Source organism: Onychostoma macrolepis, chromosome 01 (genome assembly GCF_012432095.1).
Source record: "Onychostoma macrolepis isolate SWU-2019 chromosome 01, ASM1243209v1, whole genome shotgun sequence".
In the NCBI taxonomy this organism is placed as follows: domain Eukaryota; kingdom Metazoa; phylum Chordata; class Actinopteri; order Cypriniformes; family Cyprinidae; genus Onychostoma; species Onychostoma macrolepis.
The window spans coordinates 1362049-1382862 of record NC_081155.1 but is presented as its reverse complement, the minus strand read 5'-3'; the positions used below and the strand labels follow the sequence as shown (position 1 = coordinate 1382862).

Genomic DNA, 20814 nt, shown 5'->3' with positions numbered 1-20814 from the left:
CGTCATGTACGTAGCGCTCCCTAAGTTTGTGACCGCTCTGTAACGCCCGTGTCATAGCACTGTCAAAATGAACGTCAGGGCGTTTCAAAAGCGGATTCAGAGGGTGGTGAAAATCGATGTTACTGAGGCATCGTCCTTACCTTTTGTTTTGATCTTTGCACTGTAGTGTTGGGGCTCTGAGCAACGTCTTTGAGCAGATGACTTTGTTGAGACAGCAGGAGCTCGCACAAGTCCTGTTGGGCTACCTGAAGCAGAGACACGCCTCGGGTAGGTCCAGTGAGGGTTGTGATTTTTTTTTTTTTGTGTGTGTGTGCGTTTGTGCCAAAAGCCTGCGCTGCCCTGTTTCTGTGAATGTCTGCGTCTACTAATGATCGTTTCCTGTGCATTATCGTTGCAGGCTCAACCTGCGGGTCCGACACCAGCAGCCTCAGTGCTTGGCTTGAGCAGAGCTTTGGCAAATTCTCCATCTATGTGGATTACGAAGACCTGCGTGACCTCAACACTGGCTTCGACAGCGTAAGCGGACCGCCGTGCTATCCAGTTGTTCCCGTGATTGTGTTGGCCAACCGTGTTATTTCTAATCTTTTGTTGTTTTCTCCCTGAAGTTTGAGGCGCTGGACATTCTGAGCACTTCTCAGGTTGCTCAACTGACCCTACACTCTGGAGCGCTGAACAGCGCAGCCCTGATAAACATGGTCTTTGAACGTCTAGAGCACGGCAACTCCTTCCAGAATATTGAAGAGTTCTTTGTGACTCTCACCCAAACCTCACAGGTTCGTTCTTATTACTAAGATGGCAAGCCTTATTTTGTGTGCGGGGAAAAAAACATTTTGAAGTGCATTCGTGACACAATTCCAGATGTGACAATCGCTTTCTGTGGGTCATTTCCTCTAGGATTTGGACATCAACCCTGTGGTGAGGGACATCATGATGAATCGAACCTTCACCATCATCAGTCTTCATTTTGCCGACTTTGTGACCGACGACTGGGTTTCCTGGTTCACGGTGAAACTGAATCCTCTCCTTCCCAGCTTGACAGCAGAGATGCTCCAGACAGCAACATTAAACACCGCCTGCAACGAATACCACGCCATGTACGTAGCGCCCCTAAGTTTGTGACCGCTCTGTAACGCCCGTGTCATAGCACTGTCAAAATGAACGCCAGGGCGTTTCAAAAGCGGATTCAGAGGGTGGTGAAAATCGATGTTACTGAGGCATCGTCCTTACCTTTTGTTTTGATCTTTGCACTGTAGTGTTGGGGCTCTGAGCAACGTCTTTGAGCAGATGACTTTGTTGAGACAGCAGGAGCTCGCTCAAGTCCTGTTGGGCTACCTGAAGCAGAGACACGCCTCGGTAGGTCCAGTGAGGGTTGTGATTATTTTTTTTGTGTGTGTGTGCGTTGTGCCAAAAGCCTGCGCTGCCCTGTTTCTGTGAATGTCTGCGTCTACTAATGATCGCTTTCCTGTGCATTATCGCTGCAGGCTCAACTTGCGGTCCGACACCAGCAGCCTCAGTGCTTGGCTTGAGCAGAGCTTTGGCAAATTCTCCATCTATGTGGATTACGAAGACCTGCGTGAGATCAACACGGGCTTCGACAGCGTAAGCGGACCGCCATGCTATCCAGTTGTTCCCGTGATTGTGTTGGCCAACCGTGTTATTTCTAATCTTTTGTTGTTTTCTCCCTGAAGTTTGAGGCGCTGGACATTCTGAGCACTTCTCAGGTTGCTCAACTGACGCTAGAGTCTGAGCGCTGAACAGCGCAGCCCTGATAAACATGGTCTTTGAACGCCTAGAGCACGGCAACTCCTTCCAGAATATTGAAGAGTTCTTTGTGACTCTCACCCAAACCTCACAGGTTCGTTCTTATTACTAAGATGGCAAGCCTTATTTTGTGTGCGGGGAAAAAAACATTTTGAAGTGCATTCGTGACACAATTCCAGATGTGACAATCGCTTTCTGTGGGTCATTTCCTCTAGGATTTGGACATCAACCCTGTGGTGAGGGACATCATGATGAATCGAACCTTCACCATCATCAGTCTTCATTTTGCCGACTTTGTGACCGACGACTGGGTTTCCTGGTTCACGGTGAAACTGAATCCTCTCCTTCCCAGCTTGACAGCAGAGATGCTCCAGACAGCAACATTAAACACCGTCTGCAACGAATACCACGTCATGTACGTAGCGCTCCCTAAGTTTGTGACCGCTCTGTAACGCCCGTGTCATAGCACTGTCAAAATGAACGTCAGGGCGTTTCAAAAGCGGATTCAGAGGGTGGTGAAAATCGATGTTACTGAGGCATCGTCCTTACCTTTTGTTTTGATCTTTGCACTGTAGTGTTGGGGCTCTGAGCAACGTCTTTGAGCAGATGACTTTGTTGAGACAGCAGGAGCTCGCTCAAGTCCTGTTGGGCTACCTGAAGCAGAGACACGCCTCGGTAGGTCCAGTGAGGGTTGTGATTTTTTTTTTGTGTGTGTGCGTTTGTGCCAAAAGCCTGCGCTGCCCTGTTTCTGTGAATGTCTGCGTCTACTAATGATCGCTTTCCTGTGCATTATCGTTGCAGGCTCAACTTATGGGTCCGACACCAGCAGCCTCAGTGCTTGGCTTGAGGAGAGCTTTGGCAAATTCTCCATCTATGTGGATTACAAAGACCTGCGTGAGATCAACACGGGCTTCGACAGCGTAAGCGGACCGCCATGCTATCCAGTTGTTCCCGTGATTGTTTTGGCCAACCGTGTTATTTCTAATGTTTTTGTTGTTTTCTCCCCTGAAGTTTGAGGCGCTGGACATTCTGAGCACTTCTCAGGTTGCTCAACTGACAATAGAGTCTGGAGCGCTGAACAGCGCAGCCCTGATAAACATGGTCTTTGAACGTCTAGAGCACGGCAACTCCTTCCAGAATATTGAAGAGTTCTTTGTGACTCTCACCCAAACCTCACAGGTTCGTTCTTATTACTAAGATGGCAAGCCTTATTTTGTGTGCGGGGAAAAAAACATTTTGAAGTGCATTCGTGACACAATTCCAGATGTGACAATCGCTTTCTGTGGGTCATTTCCTCTAGGATTTGGACATCAACCCTGTGGTGAGGGACATCATGATGAATCGAACCTTCACCATCATCAGTCTTCATTTTGCCGACTTTGTGACCGACGACTGGGTTTCCTGGTTCACGGTGAAACTGAATCCTCTCCTTCCCAGCTTGACAGCAGAGATGCTCCAGACAGCAACATTAAACACCGTCTGCAACGAATACCACGTCATGTACGTAGCGCTCCCTAAGTTTGTGACCGCTCTGTAACGCCCGTGTCATAGCACTGTCAAAATGAACGTCAGGGCGTTTCAAAAGCGGATTCAGAGGGTGGTGAAAATCGATGTTACTGAGGCATCGTCCTTACCTTTTGTTTTGATCTTTGCACTGTAGTGTTGGGGCTCTGAGCAACGTCTTTGAGCAGATGACTTTGTTGAGACAGCAGGAGCTCGCTCAAGTCCTGTTGGGCTACCTGAAGCAGAGACACGCCTCGGGTAGGTCCAGTGAGGGTTGTGATTTTTTTTTTTTTGTGTGTGTGTGCGTTTGTGCCAAAAGCCTGCGCTGCCCTGTTTCTGTGAATGTCTGCGTCTACTAATGATCGTTTCCTGTGCATTATCGTTGCAGGCTCAACTTGCGGGTCCGACACCAGCAGCCTCAGTGCTTGGCTTGAGGAGAGCTTTGGCAAATTCTCCATCTATGTGGATTACAAAGACCTGCGTGAGATCAACACGGGCTTCGACAGCGTAAGCGGACCGCCGTGCTACCCAGTTTTTCCCGTGATTGTGTTGGCCAACCGTGTTATTTCTAATGTTTTTGTTGTTTTCTCCCCTGCAGTTTGAGTCTTTGGACCTTCTGAGCGTTTCTCAGGTTGCTCAACTGACGCTAGAGTCTGGGCGCTGAACAGCGCAGCCCTGATAAACATGGTCTTTGAACGCCTAGAGCACGGCAACTCCTTCCAGAATATTGAAGAGTTCTTTGTGACTCTCACCCAAACCTCACAGGTTCGTTCTTATTACTAAGATGGCAAGCCTTATTTTGTGTGCGGGGAAAAAAACATTTTGAAGTGCATTCGTGACACAATTCCAGATGTGACAATCGCTTTCTGTGGGTCATTTCCTCTAGGATTTGGACATCAACCCTGTGGTGAGGGACATCATGATGAATCGAACCTTCACCATCATCAGTCTTCATTTTGCCGACTTTGTGACCGACGACTGGGTTTCCTGGTTCACGGTGAAACTGAATCCTCTCCTTCCCAGCTTGACTGCAGAGATGCTCCAGACAGCAACATTAAACACCGCCTGCAACGAATACCACGCCATGTACGTAGCGCCCCTAAGTTTGTGACCGCTCTGTAACGCCCGTGTCATAGCACTGTCAAAATGAACGCCAGGGCGTTTCAAAAGCGGATTCAGAGGGTGGTGAAAATCGATGTTACTGAGGCATCGTCCTTACCTTTTGTTTTGATCTTTGCACTGTAGTGTTGGGGCTCTGAGCAACGTCTTTGAGCAGATGACTTTGTTGAGACAGCAGGAGCTCGCTCAAGTCCTGTTGGGCTACCTGAAGCAGAGACACGCCTCGGGTAGGTCCAGTGAGGGTTGTGATTTTTTTTTTGTGTGTGTGCGTTGTGCCAAAAGCCTGCGCTGCCCTGTTTCTGTGAATGTCTGCGCTACTAATGATCGTTTCCTGTGCATTATCGTTGCAGGCTCAACTTGGGTCCGACACCAGCAGCCTCAGTGCTTGGCTTGAGCAGAGCTTTGGCAAATTCTCCATCTATGTGGATTACGAAGACCTGCGTGAGATCAACACGGCTTCGACAGCGTAAGGAGCCCTCCGAGCTAAACAATTGCTCCCGTGACTGTTGTGGGCAACCATGTCATTTGTAAAATGGTCTTGTTTTCTCTTCTGCAGTTTGAGTCTTTGGACCTTCTGAGCGTTTCTCAGGTTGCTCAACTGACGCTAGAGTCTGGGCGCTGAACAGCGCAGCCCTGATAAACATGGTCTTTGAGCGTCTAGAGCACGGCAACTCCTTCCAGAATATTGAAGAGTTCTTTGTGACTCTCACCCAAACCTCACAGGTTCGTTCTTATTACTAAGATGGCAAGCCTTATTTTGTGTGCGGGGAAAAAAACATTTTGAAGTGCATTCGTGACACAATTCAGATGTGACAATCGCTTGTGGGTCATTTCCTCTAGGATTTGGACATCAACCCTGTGGTGAGGGACATCATGATGAATCGAACCTTCACCATCATCAGTCTTCATTTTGCCGACTTTGTGACCGACGACTGGGTTTCCTGGTTCACGGTGAAACTGAATCCTCTCCTTCCCAGCTTGACAGCAGAGATGCTCCAGACAGCAACATTAAACACCGTCTGCAACGAATACCACGTCATGTACGTAGCGCTCCCTAAGTTTGTGACCGCTCTGTAACGCCCGTGTCATAGCACTGTCAAAATGAACGTCAGGGCGTTTCAAAAGCGGATTCAGAGGGTGGTGAAAATCGATGTTACTGAGGCATCGTCCTTACCTTTTGTTTTGATCTTTGCACTGTAGTGTTGGGGCTCTGAGCAACGTCTTTGAGCAGATGACTTTGTTGAGACAGCAGGAGCTCGCTCAAGTCCTGTTGGGCTACCTGAAGCAGAGACACGCCTCGGGTAGGTCCAGTGAGGGTTGTGATTATTATTTTTTTTTGTGTGTGTGTGCGTTTGTGCCAAAAGCCTGCGCTGCCCTGTTTCTGTGAATGTCTGCGTCTACTAATGATCGTTTCCTGTGCATTATCGTTGCAGGCTCAACTTGCGGGTCCGACACCAGCAGCCTCAGTGCTTGGCTTGAGGAGAGCTTTGGCAAATTCTCCATCTATGTGGATTACAAAGACCTGCGTGAGATCAACACGGGCTTCGACAGCGTAAGCGGACCGCCGTGCTACCCAGTTTTTCCCGTGATTGTGTTGGCCAACCGTGTTATTTCTAATGTTTTTGTTGTTTTCTCCCCTGAAGTTTGAGGCGCTGGACATTCTGAGCACTTCTCAGGTTGCTCAACTGACGCTAGAGTCTGGAGCGCTGAACAGCGCAGCCCTGATAAACATGGTCTTTGAACGTCTAGAGCACGGCAACTCCTTCCAGAATATTGAAGAGTTCTTTGTGACTCTCACCCAAACCTCACAGGTTCGTTCTTATTACTAAGATGGCAAGCCTTATTTTGTGTGCGGGGAAAAAAACATTTTGAAGTGCATTCGTGACACAATTCCAGATGTGACAATCGCTTTCTGTGGGTCATTTCCTCTAGGATTTGGACATCAACCCTGTGGTGAGGGACATCATGATGAATCGAACCTTCACCATCATCAGTCTTCATTTTGCCGACTTTGTGACCGACGACTGGGTTTCCTGGTTCACGGTGAAACTGAATCCTCTCCTTCCCAGCTTGACAGCAGAGATGCTCCAGACAGCAACATTAAACACCGTCTGCAACGAATACCACGTCATGTACGTAGCGCTCCCTAAGTTTGTGACCGCTCTGTAACGCCCGTGTCATAGCACTGTCAAAATGAACGTCAGGGCGTTTCAAAAGCGGATTCAGAGGGTGGTGAAAATCGATGTTACTGAGGCATCGTCCTTACCTTTTGTTTTGATCTTTGCACTGTAGTGTTGGGGCTCTGAGCAACGTCTTTGAGCAGATGACTTTGTTGAGACAGCAGGAGCTCGCTCAAGTCCTGTTGGGCTACCTGAAGCAGAGACACGCCTCGGGTAGGTCCAGTGAGGGTTGTGATTTTTTTTTTTTTGTGTGTGTGTGCGTTTGTGCCAAAAGCCTGCGCTGCCCTGTTTCTGTGAATGTCTGCGTCTACTAATGATCGTTTCCTGTGCATTATCGTTGCAGGCTCAACTTGCGGGTCCGACACCAGCAGCCTCAGTGCTTGGCTTGAGGAGAGCTTTGGCAAATTCTCCATCTATGTGGATTACAAAGACCTGCGTGAGATCAACACGGGCTTCGACAGCGTAAGCGGACCGCCGTGCTACCCAGTTTTTCCCGTGATTGTGTTGGCCAACCGTGTTATTTCTAATCTTTTTGTTGTTTTCTCCCCTGAAGTTTGAGGCGCTGGACATTCTGAGCACTTCTCAGGTTGCTCAACTGACAATAGAGTCTGGAGCGCTGAACAGCGCAGCCCTGATAAACATGGTCTTTGAACGTCTAGAGCACGGCAACTCCTTCCAGAATATTGAAGAGTTCTTTGTGACTCTCACCCAAACCTCACAGGTTCGTTCTTATTACTAAGATGGCAAGCCTTATTTTGTGTGCGGGGAAAAAAACATTTTGAAGTGCATTCGTGACACAATTCCAGATGTGACAATCGCTTTCTGTGGGTCATTTCCTCTAGGATTTGGACATCAACCCTGTGGTGAGGGACATCATGATGAATCGAACCTTCACCATCATCAGTCTTCATTTTGCCGACTTTGTGACCGACGACTGGGTTTCCTGGTTCACGGTGAAACTGAATCCTCTCCTTCCCAGCTTGACAGCAGAGATGCTCCAGACAGCAACATTAAACACCGTCTGCAACGAATACCACGTCATGTACGTAGCGCTCCCTAAGTTTGTGACCGCTCTGTAACGCCCGTGTCATAGCACTGTCAAAATGAACGTCAGGGCGTTTCAAAAGCGGATTCAGAGGGTGGTGAAAATCGATGTTACTGAGGCATCGTCCTTACCTTTTGTTTTGATCTTTGCACTGTAGTGTTGGGGCTCTGAGCAGCGTCTTTGAGCAGATGACTTTGTTGAGACAGCAGGAGCTCGCTCAAGTCCTGTTGGGCTACCTGAAGCAGAGACACGCCTCGGTAGGTCCAGTGAGGGTTGTGATTTTTTTTTGTGTGTGTGCGTTTGTGCCAAAAGCCTGCGCTGCCCTGTTTCTGTGAATGTCTGCGTCTACTAATGATCGCTTCCTGTGCATTATCGCTGCAGGCTCAACTTGCGGTCCGACACCAGCAGCCTCAGTGCTTGGCTTGAGGAGAGCTTTGGCAAATTCTCCATCTATGTGGATTACAAAGACCTGCGTGACCTCAACACTGGCTTCGACAGCGTAAGCGGACCGCCGTGCTATCCAGTTGTTCCGTGATTGTTTTGGCCAACCGTGTTATTTCTAATCTTTTGTTGTTTTCTCCCTGAAGTTTGAGGCGCTGGACATTCTGAGCACTTCTCAGGTTGCTCAACTGACGCTAGAGTCTGGAGCGCTGAACAGCGCAGCCCTGATAAACATGGTCTTTGAACGTCTAGAGCACGGCAACTCCTTCCAGAATATTGAAGAGTTCTTTGTGACTCTCACCCAAACCTCACAGGTTCGTTCTTATTACTAAGATGGCAAGCCTTATTTTGTGTGCGGGGAAAAAAACATTTTGAAGTGCATTCGTGACACAATTCAGATGTGACAATCGCTTTCTGTGGGTCATTTCCTCTAGGATTTGGACATCAACCCTGTGGTGAGGGACATCATGATGAATCGAACCTTCACCATCATCAGTCTTCATTTTGCCGACTTTGTGACCGACGACTGGGTTTCCTGGTTCACGGTGAAACTGAATCCTCTCCTTCCCAGCTTGACTGCAGAGATGCTCCAGACAGCAACATTAAACACCGTCTGCAACGAATACCACGTCATGTACGTAGCGCCCCTAAGTTTGTGACCGCTCTGTAACGCCCGTGTCATAGCACTGTCAAAATGAACGCGTCAGGGCGTTTCAAAAGCGGATTCAGAGGGTGGTGAAAATCGATGTTACTGAGGCATCGTCCTTACCTTTTGTTTTGATCTTTGCACTGTAGTGTTGGGGCTCTGAGCAACGTCTTTGAGCAGATGACTTTGTTGAGACAGCAGGAGCTCGCTCAAGTCCTGTTGGGCTACCTGAAGCAGAGACACGCCTCGGGTAGGTCCAGTGAGGGTTGTGATTTTTTTTTGTGTGTGTGCGTTTGTGCCAAAAGCCTGCGCTGCCCTGTTTCTGTGAATGTCTGCGCTACTAATGATCGTTTCCTGTGCATTATCGCTGCAGGCTCAACTTGGGTCCGACACCAGCAGCCTCAGTGCTTGGCTTGAGGAGAGCTTTGGCAAATTCTCCATCTATGTGGATTACAAAGACCTGCGTGAGATCAACACGGCTTCGACAGCGTAAGCGGACCGCCGTGCTACCCAGTTTTTCCCGTGATTGTGTTGGCCAACCGTGTTATTTCTAATCTTTTTGTTGTTTTCTCCCCTGAAGTTTGAGGCGCTGGACATTCTGAGCACTTCTCAGGTTGCTCAACTGACCCTACACTCTGGAGCGCTGAACAGCGCAGCCCTGATAAACATGGTCTTTGAACGCCTAGAGCACGGCAACTCCTTCCAGAATATTGAAGAGTTCTTTGTGACTCTCACCCAAACCTCACAGGTTCGTTCTTATTACTAAGATGGCAAGCCTTATTTTGTGTGCGGGAAAAAACATTTTGAAGTGCATTCGTGACACAATTCCAGATGTGACAATCGCTTGTGGGTCATTTCCTCTAGGATTTGGACATCAACCCTGTGGTGAGGGACATCATGATGAATCGAACCTTCACCATCATCAGTCTTCATTTTGCCGACTTTGTGACCGACGACTGGGTTTCCTGGTTCACGGTGAAACTGGTTCCTCTCCTCCCCAGCTTGACTGCAGAGATGCTCCAGACAGCAACATTAAACACCGTCTGCAACGAATACCACGTCATGTACGTAGCGCTCCCTAAGTTTGTGACCGCTCTGTAACGCCCGTGTCATAGCACTGTCAAAATGAACGTCAGGGCGTTTCAAAAGCGGATTCAGAGGGTGGTGAAAATCGATGTTACTGAGGCATCGTCCTTACCTTTTGTTTTGATCTTTGCACTGTAGTGTTGGGGCTCTGAGCAACGTCTTTGAGCAGATGACTTTGTTGAGACAGCAGGAGCTCGCTCAAGTCCTGTTGGGCTACCTGAAGCAGAGACACGCCTCGGGTAGGTCCAGTGAGGGTTGTGATTTTTTTTTTTTTGTGTGTGTGTGCGTTTGTGCCAAAAGCCTGCGCTGCCCTGTTTCTGTGAATGTCTGCGTCTACTAATGATCGTTTCCTGTGCATTATCGTTGCAGGCTCAACTTGCGGGTCCGACACCAGCAGCCTCAGTGCTTGGCTTGAGGAGAGCTTTGGCAAATTCTCCATCTATGTGGATTACAAAGACCTGCGTGAGATCAACACGGGCTTCGACAGCGTAAGCGGACCGCCGTGCTATCCAGTTGTTCCCGTGATTGTTTTGGCCAACCGTGTTATTTCTAATGTTTTTGTTGTTTTCTCCCCTGAAGTTTGAGGCGCTGGACATTCTGAGCACTTCTCAGGTTGCTCAACTGACGCTAGAGTCTGGAGCGCTGAACAGCGCAGCCCTGATAAACATGGTCTTTGAACGTCTAGAGCACGGCAACTCCTTCCAGAATATTGAAGAGTTCTTTGTGACTCTCACCCAAACCTCACAGGTTCGTTCTTATTACTAAGATGGCAAGCCTTATTTTGTGTGCGGGGAAAAAAACATTTTGAAGTGCATTCGTGACACAATTCCAGATGTGACAATCGCTTTCTGTGGGTCATTTCCTCTAGGATTTGGACATCAACCCTGTGGTGAGGGACATCATGATGAATCGAACCTTCACCATCATCAGTCTTCATTTTGCCGACTTTGTGACCGACGACTGGGTTTCCTGGTTCACGGTGAAACTGAATCCTCTCCTTCCCAGCTTGACAGCAGAGATGCTCCAGACAGCAACATTAAACACCGTCTGCAACGAATACCACGTCATGTACGTAGCGCTCCCTAAGTTTGTGACCGCTCTGTAACGCCCGTGTCATAGCACTGTCAAAATGAACGTCAGGGCGTTTCAAAAGCGGATTCAGAGGGTGGTGAAAATCGATGTTACTGAGGCATCGTCCTTACCTTTTGTTTTGATCTTTGCACTGTAGTGTTGGGGCTCTGAGCAACGTCTTTGAGCAGATGACTTTGTTGAGACAGCAGGAGCTCGCTCAAGTCCTGTTGGGCTACCTGAAGCAGAGACACGCCTCGGGTAGGTCCAGTGAGGGTTGTGATTTTTTTTTTTTTGTGTGTGTGTGCGTTTGTGCCAAAAGCCTGCGCTGCCCTGTTTCTGTGAATGTCTGCGTCTACTAATGATCGTTTCCTGTGCATTATCGTTGCAGGCTCAACTTGCGGGTCCGACACCAGCAGCCTCAGTGCTTGGCTTGAGGAGAGCTTTGGCAAATTCTCCATCTATGTGGATTACAAAGACCTGCGTGAGATCAACACGGGCTTCGACAGCGTAAGCGGACCGCCGTGCTATCCAGTTGTTCCCGTGATTGTGTTGGCCAACCGTGTTATTTCTAATGTTTTTGTTGTTTTCTCCCCTGAAGTTTGAGGCGCTGGACATTCTGAGCACTTCTCAGGTTGCTCAACTGACGCTAGAGTCTGGAGCGCTGAACAGCGCAGCCCTGATAAACATGGTCTTTGAACGTCTAGAGCACGGCAACTCCTTCCAGAATATTGAAGAGTTCTTTGTGACTCTCACCCAAACCTCACAGGTTCGTTCTTATTACTAAGATGGCAAGCCTTATTTTGTGTGCGGGGAAAAAAACATTTTGAAGTGCATTCGTGACACAATTCCAGATGTGACAATCGCTTTCTGTGGGTCATTTCCTCTAGGATTTGGACATCAACCCTGTGGTGAGGGACATCATGATGAATCGAACCTTCACCATCATCAGTCTTCATTTTGCCGACTTTGTGACCGACGACTGGGTTTCCTGGTTCACGGTGAAACTGAATCCTCTCCTTCCCAGCTTGACAGCAGAGATGCTCCAGACAGCAACATTAAACACCGTCTGCAACGAATACCACGTCATGTACGTAGCGCTCCCTAAGTTTGTGACCGCTCTGTAACGCCCGTGTCATAGCACTGTCAAAATGAACGTCAGGGCGTTTCAAAAGCGGATTCAGAGGGTGGTGAAAATCGATGTTACTGAGGCATCGTCCTTACCTTTTGTTTTGATCTTTGCACTGTAGTGTTGGGGCTCTGAGCAACGTCTTTGAGCAGATGACTTTGTTGAGACAGCAGGAGCTCGCTCAAGTCCTGTTGGGCTACCTGAAGCAGAGACACGCCTCGGGTAGGTCCAGTGAGGGTTGTGATTTTTTTTTTTTGTGTGTGTGCGTTTGTGCCAAAAGCCTGCGCTGCCCTGTTTCTGTGAATGTCTGCGCTACTAATGATCGTTTCCTGTGCATTATCGTTGCAGGCTCAACTTGCGGGTCCGACACCAGCAGCCTCAGTGCTTGGCTTGAGGAGAGCTTTGGCAAATTCTCCATCTATGTGGATTACAAAGACCTGCGTGAGATCAACACGGGCTTCGACAGCGTAAGCGGACCGCCGTGCTATCCAGTTGTTCCCGTGATTGTTTTGGCCAACCGTGTTATTTCTAATGTTTTTGTTGTTTTCTCCCCTGAAGTTTGAGGCGCTGGACATTCTGAGCACTTCTCAGGTTGCTCAACTGACGCTAGAGTCTGAGCGCTGAACAGCGCAGCCCTGATAAACATGGTCTTTGAACGTCTAGAGCACGGCAACTCCTTCCAGAATATTGAAGAGTTCTTTGTGACTCTCACCCAAACCTCACAGGTTCGTTCTTATTACTAAGATGGCAAGCCTTATTTTGTGTGCGGGGAAAAAAACATTTTGAAGTGCATTCGTGACACAATTCCAGATGTGACAATCGCTTTCTGTGGGTCATTTCCTCTAGGATTTGGACATCAACCCTGTGGTGAGGGACATCATGATGAATCGAACCTTCACCATCATCAGTCTTCATTTTGCCGACTTTGTGACCGACGACTGGGTTTCCTGGTTCACGGTGAAACTGAATCCTCTCCTTCCCAGCTTGACAGCAGAGATGCTCCAGACAGCAACATTAAACACCGTCTGCAACGAATACCACGTCATGTACGTAGCGCTCCCTAAGTTTGTGACCGCTCTGTAACGCCCGTGTCATAGCACTGTCAAAATGAACGTCAGGGCGTTTCAAAAGCGGATTCAGAGGGTGGTGAAAATCGATGTTACTGAGGCATCGTCCTTACCTTTTGTTTTGATCTTTGCACTGTAGTGTTGGGGCTCTGAGCAACGTCTTTGAGCAGATGACTTTGTTGAGACAGCAGGAACTGGCCTCTGTCCTGGTGGGCTACCTAAAATTGAGTAATGAAACAGGTAGGTCAATTAGATTTAAAACTGAGATTTTGATTGCATTTTAATAGGTATTATTAATCTTATTCATATATTGTTCTTCATTTCATATATATTATCTTATTCATGTTTTAAAACTTTATTCCAATAATTTTGAAAACTTTCAATACTAATATCTTCTACTCTTTCAGTGTTTCAATGAAAATAATGAAAAGTTAGTTTAGGTGTATCAATATACACCCGGTTGACAATATATGTTTGTTTATATTTTAGGTGTTTGCTAATGAAATACATATAATGTTCAGTAAATCAAGACATTTAATGGGACACAATATAGTACACATAAAATAAGAGAAGTGTAGTCTGAGTTTCCTTAAAAAATATTCAATGAGTTTCTTTAGGTCATCACATTGTTGTTTGATTTATGCTAGTAGTTTACTTGTGTTTTTCCCTTCTGAATTTTTTACTTAGCTTGCCAAGGGGATTCCACAGTTAATTCATCTTGGATATCTATCAACTTTGGTCCTTTTTCCAGTCACATGACATATAATAATTTAAAGGAAATGAAAATCAATGTGGTAATTAACTTCATTCTCAATTATTTTACCCTCTCTGGATGACAACTATTTTGACCTGGTTTTTTTTCCTTCCTTTTAGATGACAGTTCTAAATTCACTTCCAGCAACACTGAAAGCAGAATTAATCTTTGATCCATCTAATGGTGTACTTCAGAATGAGACACTTATGAGGGTGGTTTTGTCCTCTATTCTGATATCACCAGATGATGGGCAGCTTGAACAGTTCTTTACAGCTTTTACTTACATCACCACAAAGGTGAACAGTTTACTTATAATCTTTTTTTTTTTTTTTGCTTTACTCCAATTTCTGCTTTACTCCATTGAAATTTATTTTGTGAATAAACTTAAAATTATTTAGGCAGACACTTTCATAGGGGAAGACAATCCTTAAAAGTATCACACAAATAATGCATGCTTTTTAAAGAGGATATTAAATATTTTGTTAATTTTTTTTCTTTTGTTTAATTTCAGAGAAATATCACAATGATTGAAAACACAGCTGTCCGAGACACAATGCTGAACCTAACTTTGATGGCTCTTGCTCCCAAATTCCCCTTCTTCCAAACCAGTGACTATATGTTGTGGTTCCAAATAAATCTTGTTGTACTGCTGGCCAGTTTTCGTCCATCATATTTGGTGGTTATCCCCACAAACCTCAGCTGTGACTCTTACGATGCAATGTGTGTGATTTGGTTAAATTTTAATTATCATGGTTTCACTCAGCATGCAGATTTATTTATTTTTTAAAATATTTTTTTATTTTTGTGATTTTAAACAGATTAAAAGGCTTAGAAAAGGCTTTGGTGATTGTACCATCTGAACTTCTACAGGACTTGAAGACAAGCATAGACATTTTTATTCTTTCACTAACAAAAGGTTTGTGATAGCCAACTGTAGTTGAACAATTCTGTATTTTTTTAAATATTTATTAAACAATGTGGGTTTTTTCGCATGTGCCATAGGTTGTCCTCAGAAAAATACTCCCTTACCAATAGGCACTAAATATGTCACTACTGCAACTACATCTTCAATGTCAACCACTCAACTACCAACTAAGGCCTCCACAGGTCCAGCAGTGCCAGGCGAAGTATTTGTTATTCTGCAGATCCGTTTGCATATACAGTATGTTGATGCTTACAATAATCCTGCTTCATTGGAGTATCAGACTCTATCCAGAAACATCACTATGGAGGTATTCAAAGAGATATTTTCACTTTTGCTTTAGTAAAATAGTTGTTTTCCCTAATTCTGCCCAAATTATGTTGATAGTGAGATGTATTTGTATGTTATAGTTTACATCTCTGTCTCTTTTCTTTTATTTTCTTTTTAGCTGAATCGTTTCTACTGGAAATTGTATGAGCCACACTTTCTCAGATGCTACTTGCTGAGATTCTGGTACAAGACTTTCATATATTATATCGGTAACACTTTATTTTAGGGTCTCTTAACTAGTTGCTTATTAGCATGCATATTACTAGAATAGTAGCCATTTATTAGTAGTAATTAAGCACATATTAATACCTTATTCTACAGGACCTTATTTTACATCCCTAATCCTAACCAATACCTAAACTGAACAACTACCTTACTAACTATTAATAAGCAGCAAATTTGGAATTTATTGAGGTAAAGCCGTAGTTAATAGTGAATAAGTGTTCCCTATTCTAAAGAGTTACCATTATATCAAATTGTTTCTCTCAAAAAGTTATCCTTAGGTGTGTAGAGCAAGAAATTAAATATTCAGAATCCTATTGAGAATGCTGTTCACACTCTGAATCAATAACCAGAACACAGCGGCCTATCAAAACATTTATAATTTTTTTCCTGCATGCTGAAAAAAAAAGGTGCAAAGTACAATAAAAAATAGACTAGTGAGCAGATGTTTCAGCCTATAGCGTTCTTCACTGCTCACTGTTTTTTTGTAGGCATATAATTGCAAACTGAGACCAGCTTTTTTTTTATGTATCCATATTCTTTCTCTAGCTGCTTCCCGGGCACCACAGCAATATTGCTGCCCACTACTTCGGGTGTGTGTTCACTACTGTGTGTGTGCACTTGGATGGGTTAAATGCTGAGCACAAATTCTGAGTATAGGTGGTAATGGGTTAGGGTAATGGTTAAGGTTAGGGATAGAGATGGATCTTGCATGTTTTCTTTAACAATGTGTTAAAGAAATGTGTATGCATGTACATGCACGTCTATGTATTTTTTGTTGTTTTATTTTTTACTCTGTATTATACTTTTTCCTCTGTATTATATTCTTAATTCTACACTTTGAAATGGAGCTCTACAATTTTAAAGGTTGGTCTCAATTTGTAGTTATTTACAGAATCAAAGAGTTGCTGTTTGTTGAGCAATGCGGAAAGCTATGGGCTGAAATGTCTCTACACATGTCTGTTTTTATATTCACTTTACACTTTTTTTGCATCATGCTAACTTAAAAAATGGAAGAAAAGGAATTAACATATTTTGACTGACCTCTGTAATCTGGCTTTCTAATCAGAGTGCAGAAAGCATATGCTATGGATTCTGAATTGTTACCAACTGTTAGCACAAACACAATGGATACAGAGAAGATAATGCAGGCTGAAAGGGTCATCACGGAGATTAAATAGAGGAGATGTGAATTTTCATGTCATGTACAGATGAGCATGCATTTTCATAGGAGGCCAAGTCCTTAAAGTTTTCAGCAGCTCTGTTTCTGCGTTGTTTGAGGTAGATATCATGCAGCGAGTGGAGAGCTGTCTCTGAGATGTACTCAGCCAAGTGGCTGCAGGGCTTTGTAGTCCTGGTTAGAACCGTTCCCATGAGTTAATGTGCTTTCTATGGCTTTTGTATATGAGGTTTTCAGGATTGCTGATGAGACCCTGCTGTTGATGGTACAGCTGTCATCTAGCTTTATCCCCCAGAGCTGGTGTGTGTTCAGTCCAGGTCAGGTTCACAGAGATGTTAGAGTTATTCCAAGGTATTTAAAGCTGCTCACCCTCTCCTTGGTGGTCTGCTTACCTTGTGAGGGTGGAGTAGGTTTGCTGTTGTCTCTTCCTGAAGTGTACAATCAGCTCCTTGGTTTTGCTGACAATTAGAGAGATACAGATGTCCTAGCACAACTTTTACATCCATCAAGCTAATCAGTGCAGGATCTCAAAACACTGACGGAACAATACCATCTGACTGGCAGATATGCTCTATCGTGTGTTTTTTTTATTTATTTATTTTTTTTATTTTGCATAGAAAGTATTCAATTTTTAAGCCAGCAAAAAGCCTGCTTTCACCGAAGTTTAGCATCTCTTGCTGCAAATCAGAGAGCATAGAACAATGTTTTGTAATCACTCATGTTCCCCGATGAGAGTCCCACAATATATGCAGCCCACCCACAGTTTCTGACTAGAGAAAGTCTTTGTAGTGATGGTATATGATACTTCATCAGTTAACATCTGTGAACACAATGTTGACAGCTAAGCTCTCCCGGAATGTGTCCCACTCAATGTCATCTAGAGCCCCCTGTAGCATAGCTTCTGATTGGGTGGACCAGAATTTCACCACTGAAAATGTATTTAGTTACCATTTGTAGTACACCTGAACCCATCTGTCATACACTAGTGGGTTCAGATGTACTACAAGTGTATATATAACTAAATATAAATATTAACTAAATATATATATTTTTTTAAATACAGAGATAGTATGTTAAAAGCACATTTTAGTTCATATTTTTCTCAAAATAGCACTTTTGAGTACAATTAGATGTTCTTAAAATTATCTTAAGTACTAAAGAATAATTTTTAGAATATTAAAATTAGTGAGTGAAAATAGAGCACTTTATATTCATTATGGAAGTGCATGTGTTTTTTGCCTTGGTTATACTTGAAACTTGCACACATTTACTGAATTTGAAGCTATATAACTAGTATTATCCATTCGAAGGCCAATGGAAGAATTTCTTCACAATGTTGGTATTGTTTCAACAAGCTGATTTGGGAGAAGTGTTGAGCAGATTTTTTGTTGTTGTGCTGCAGTTTGTTTGATATTGTTTATATCTTGCCATTTTTGCACACTCCTGAGGTATCAACTGCTCAGGTCCTTTTTCTATGCTACTGTTCTTTATTTGTCAAGATCACTGTTAGACAATGCATAATTACATTTGTGGTTAAGGAGCGGCCACATATTGAATTACTATGATGTTACATACTTTAACTATCCAAATGAATATCAAAATCCAAAAACGTAAGAGCAAGCAAAATCAAACCTGAACTTTCATTATAGTAATTTAGGAACTTTTACACGTGTAACATTTATGTCAAATATCTTTCTCTCTAGGCCTGGGTCTGTGGGTGTGGATATGCAACTTATTTTTAAAAGTGACACTGTGCTTCCAAATAAAGAAAGCATTGAAGACAATCTTAAGTCAGCAATTGTTGAATCAAAAGTGTTTCTTGACGTTATTCCTTCCAGTATCATTGTTGGTGAGTGCCTCATTCACTAAAACTGTTTAAATGTAGGTAATGTTTTTGCTGTAATCTTTCCTGCAATGGCTGATTTATACTCGTTTTCATGTTGTTTCAGTGAATCAAGATGGTTTGACCACCAGACAAACCCAGTCATCACAAAATGTTCTGATTATGCAAACATCATCTGCTGCAACACCAGTTCTTTCTAGTGTTGTACCCACTATCACACCTACTGATCTTTCAAACACAGCTCCTCCTAATTATGTTTCAATCACTGTAGTTCCTGATCCATCAACCATAATAGTTCCTACGGATCTTTCAAACACTTCTGTCACTACTGGTCCATCAGTCACAGCTGGTCCATCAAACACAACAGGAGACACTCATCTGTCAGTTACTTTGTCTCCTAATGGTCCCATACTCTCTGCAGTTCCTACTCAGAAATCAAGCACAACTGCTCCTCCTAGAACATTAAGCACAGCAGACCTTGCTCATCCATCACACACTGCTCCCTATGGCCATTCAAGCACCGGGGATCCTACCAATCATTCAAACACAACAGCTCGCACTGATCCCTCAATCACTGCAGTTTTAACTAATCAAACAAGCCCAACTGTTGGATCAAGCACTACAGTTCATATTGAGCAAACAAGCACAACTTTTCATACCGAAGCCTTGACCACTGCAGTGTCTACTGATCTGTCAAACACAACTGCTCCTACTGGTCCCATCACTACAGATCCTTCAGATTCACCAAATCCATCTGTTCCTGTTGGTTTCACATCTGCTTCAGCTCCTACTGATCAATCACATTCAGTTGTTCCTCCTGATAGCCCAACCACCAAAATCCATACACATCTTTCTAGCACAACTCTTCATAGTAATGTTTTAAGCCATGCACTTCCCACTGATAGACAAAGTGCAACTATTCACACTGAAACCTCAACCACTGTAGTTCCTGCTGATATGTCAAGCACTCTATCACCTACTGGTTTTACAAGCACTGCAGTCACTACTGGTCCATCAGTCACAGCTGGTCCATCAAACACAACAGGAGACACTCATCTGTCAGTTACTTTGTCACCTAATGGTCCCATACTCTCTGCAGTTCCTACTCAGAAATCAAGCACAACTGCTCCTCCTAGAACATTAAGCACAGCAGACCTTGCTCATCCATCACACACTGCTCCCTATGGCCATTCAAGCACTGGGGATCCTACCAATCATTCAAACACAACAGCTCGCACTGATCCCTCAATCACTGCAGTTTTAACTAATCAAACAACCCCAACTGTTGCATCAAGCACTACAGTTCATATTGAGCGACCAAGGACAACTGTTCATACCGGAACCTTGAGCACTGCAGTTCCTACTGATCATTCTAACACAACTGCTCACACTGATTCCTCAATCACTGCAGTTTTAACTAATCAAACAACCCCAACTGTTGGATCAAGCACTACAGTTCATATTGAGCGACCAAGGACAACTGTTCATACCGAACCTCAAATACTGCAGATCCTACCAATCATTCAAACACAACAGCTCGCACTGATCCCTCAATCACTGCAGTTTTAACTAATCAAACAAGCCCAACTGTTGGATCAAGCACTACAGTTCATATTGAGCAAACAAGCACAACTTTTCATACCGAAGCCTTGACCACTGCAGTGTCTACTGATCTGTCAAACACAACTGCTCCTACTGGTCCCATCACTACAGATCCTTCAGATTCACCAAATCCATCTGTTCCTGTTGGTTTCACATCTGCTTCAGCTCCTACTGATCAATCACATTCAGTTGTTCCTCCTGATAGCCCAACCACCAAAATCCATACACATCTTTCTAGCACAACTCTTCATAGTGATGTTTCAAGCCATGCACTTCCCACTGATAGACAAAGTGCAACTATTCACACTGAAACCTCAACCACTGTAGTTCCTGCTGATATGTCAAGCACTCTATCACCTACTGGTTTTACAAGCACTGCAGTCACTACTGGTCCATCAGTCACAGCTGGTCCATCAAACACAACAGGAGACACTCATCTGTCAGTTACTTTGTCACCTAATGGTCCCATACTCTCTGCAGTTCCTACTCAGAAATCAAGCACAACTGCTCCTCCTAGAACATTAAGCACAGCAGACCTTGCTCATCCATCACACACTGCTCCCTATGGCCATTCAAGCACTGGGGATCCTACCAATCATTCAAACACAACAGCTCGCACTGATCCCTCAATCACTGCAGTTTTAACTAATCAAACAACCCCAACTGTTGCATCAAGCACTACAGTTCATATTGAGCGACCAAGGACAACTGTTCATACCGGAACCTTGAGCACTGCAGTTCCTACTGATCATTCTAACACAACTGCTCACACTGATTCCTCAATCACTGCAGTTTTAACTAATCAAACAACCCCAACTGTTGGATCAAGCACTACAGTTCATATTGAGCGACCAAGGACAACTGTTCATACCGGAACCTCAAATACTGCAGTTCCTACTGATCATTCTAACACAAC

General features: G+C 44.5%; 3 protein-coding genes across 3 annotated transcripts; all 3 read left to right on the top strand.

Moving 5' to 3' along the window:
- Positions 1-1774: 1774 nt before the first annotated feature.
- Positions 1775-3928, top strand: LOC131536222 (uncharacterized). Its single transcript, XM_058769006.1, has 9 exons — positions 1775-1855; positions 1977-2176; positions 2337-2436; positions 2493-2681; positions 2773-2940; positions 3062-3261; positions 3422-3522; positions 3653-3771; positions 3863-3928. Exons 1-9 carry the CDS (start codon positions 1775-1777, stop codon positions 3926-3928), a joined length of 1224 nt encoding a protein of 407 aa, XP_058624989.1.
- A 1097-nt stretch (positions 3929-5025) lies between these two features.
- On the top strand, positions 5026-9112 carry LOC131536219 (uncharacterized). The gene is made up of 16 exons (XM_058768992.1): positions 5026-5106; positions 5224-5423; positions 5584-5684; positions 5817-5935; positions 6027-6194; positions 6316-6515; positions 6676-6776; positions 6907-7025; positions 7117-7284; positions 7406-7605; positions 7766-7834; positions 7990-8107; positions 8196-8363; positions 8484-8683; positions 8845-8945; positions 9069-9112. The coding sequence occupies exons 1-16, from the start codon at positions 5026-5028 to the stop codon at positions 9110-9112; spliced, it is 2157 nt and encodes a 718-aa protein (XP_058624975.1).
- A 597-nt stretch (positions 9113-9709) lies between these two features.
- On the top strand, positions 9710-12602 carry LOC131536213 (uncharacterized). Its single transcript, XM_058768977.1, has 12 exons — positions 9710-9759; positions 9920-10020; positions 10151-10269; positions 10361-10528; positions 10650-10849; positions 11010-11110; positions 11241-11359; positions 11451-11618; positions 11740-11939; positions 12100-12200; positions 12327-12445; positions 12537-12602. The coding sequence occupies exons 1-12, from the start codon at positions 9710-9712 to the stop codon at positions 12600-12602; spliced, it is 1512 nt and encodes a 503-aa protein (XP_058624960.1).
- The last annotated feature ends 8212 nt before the right edge of the window (positions 12603-20814 follow it).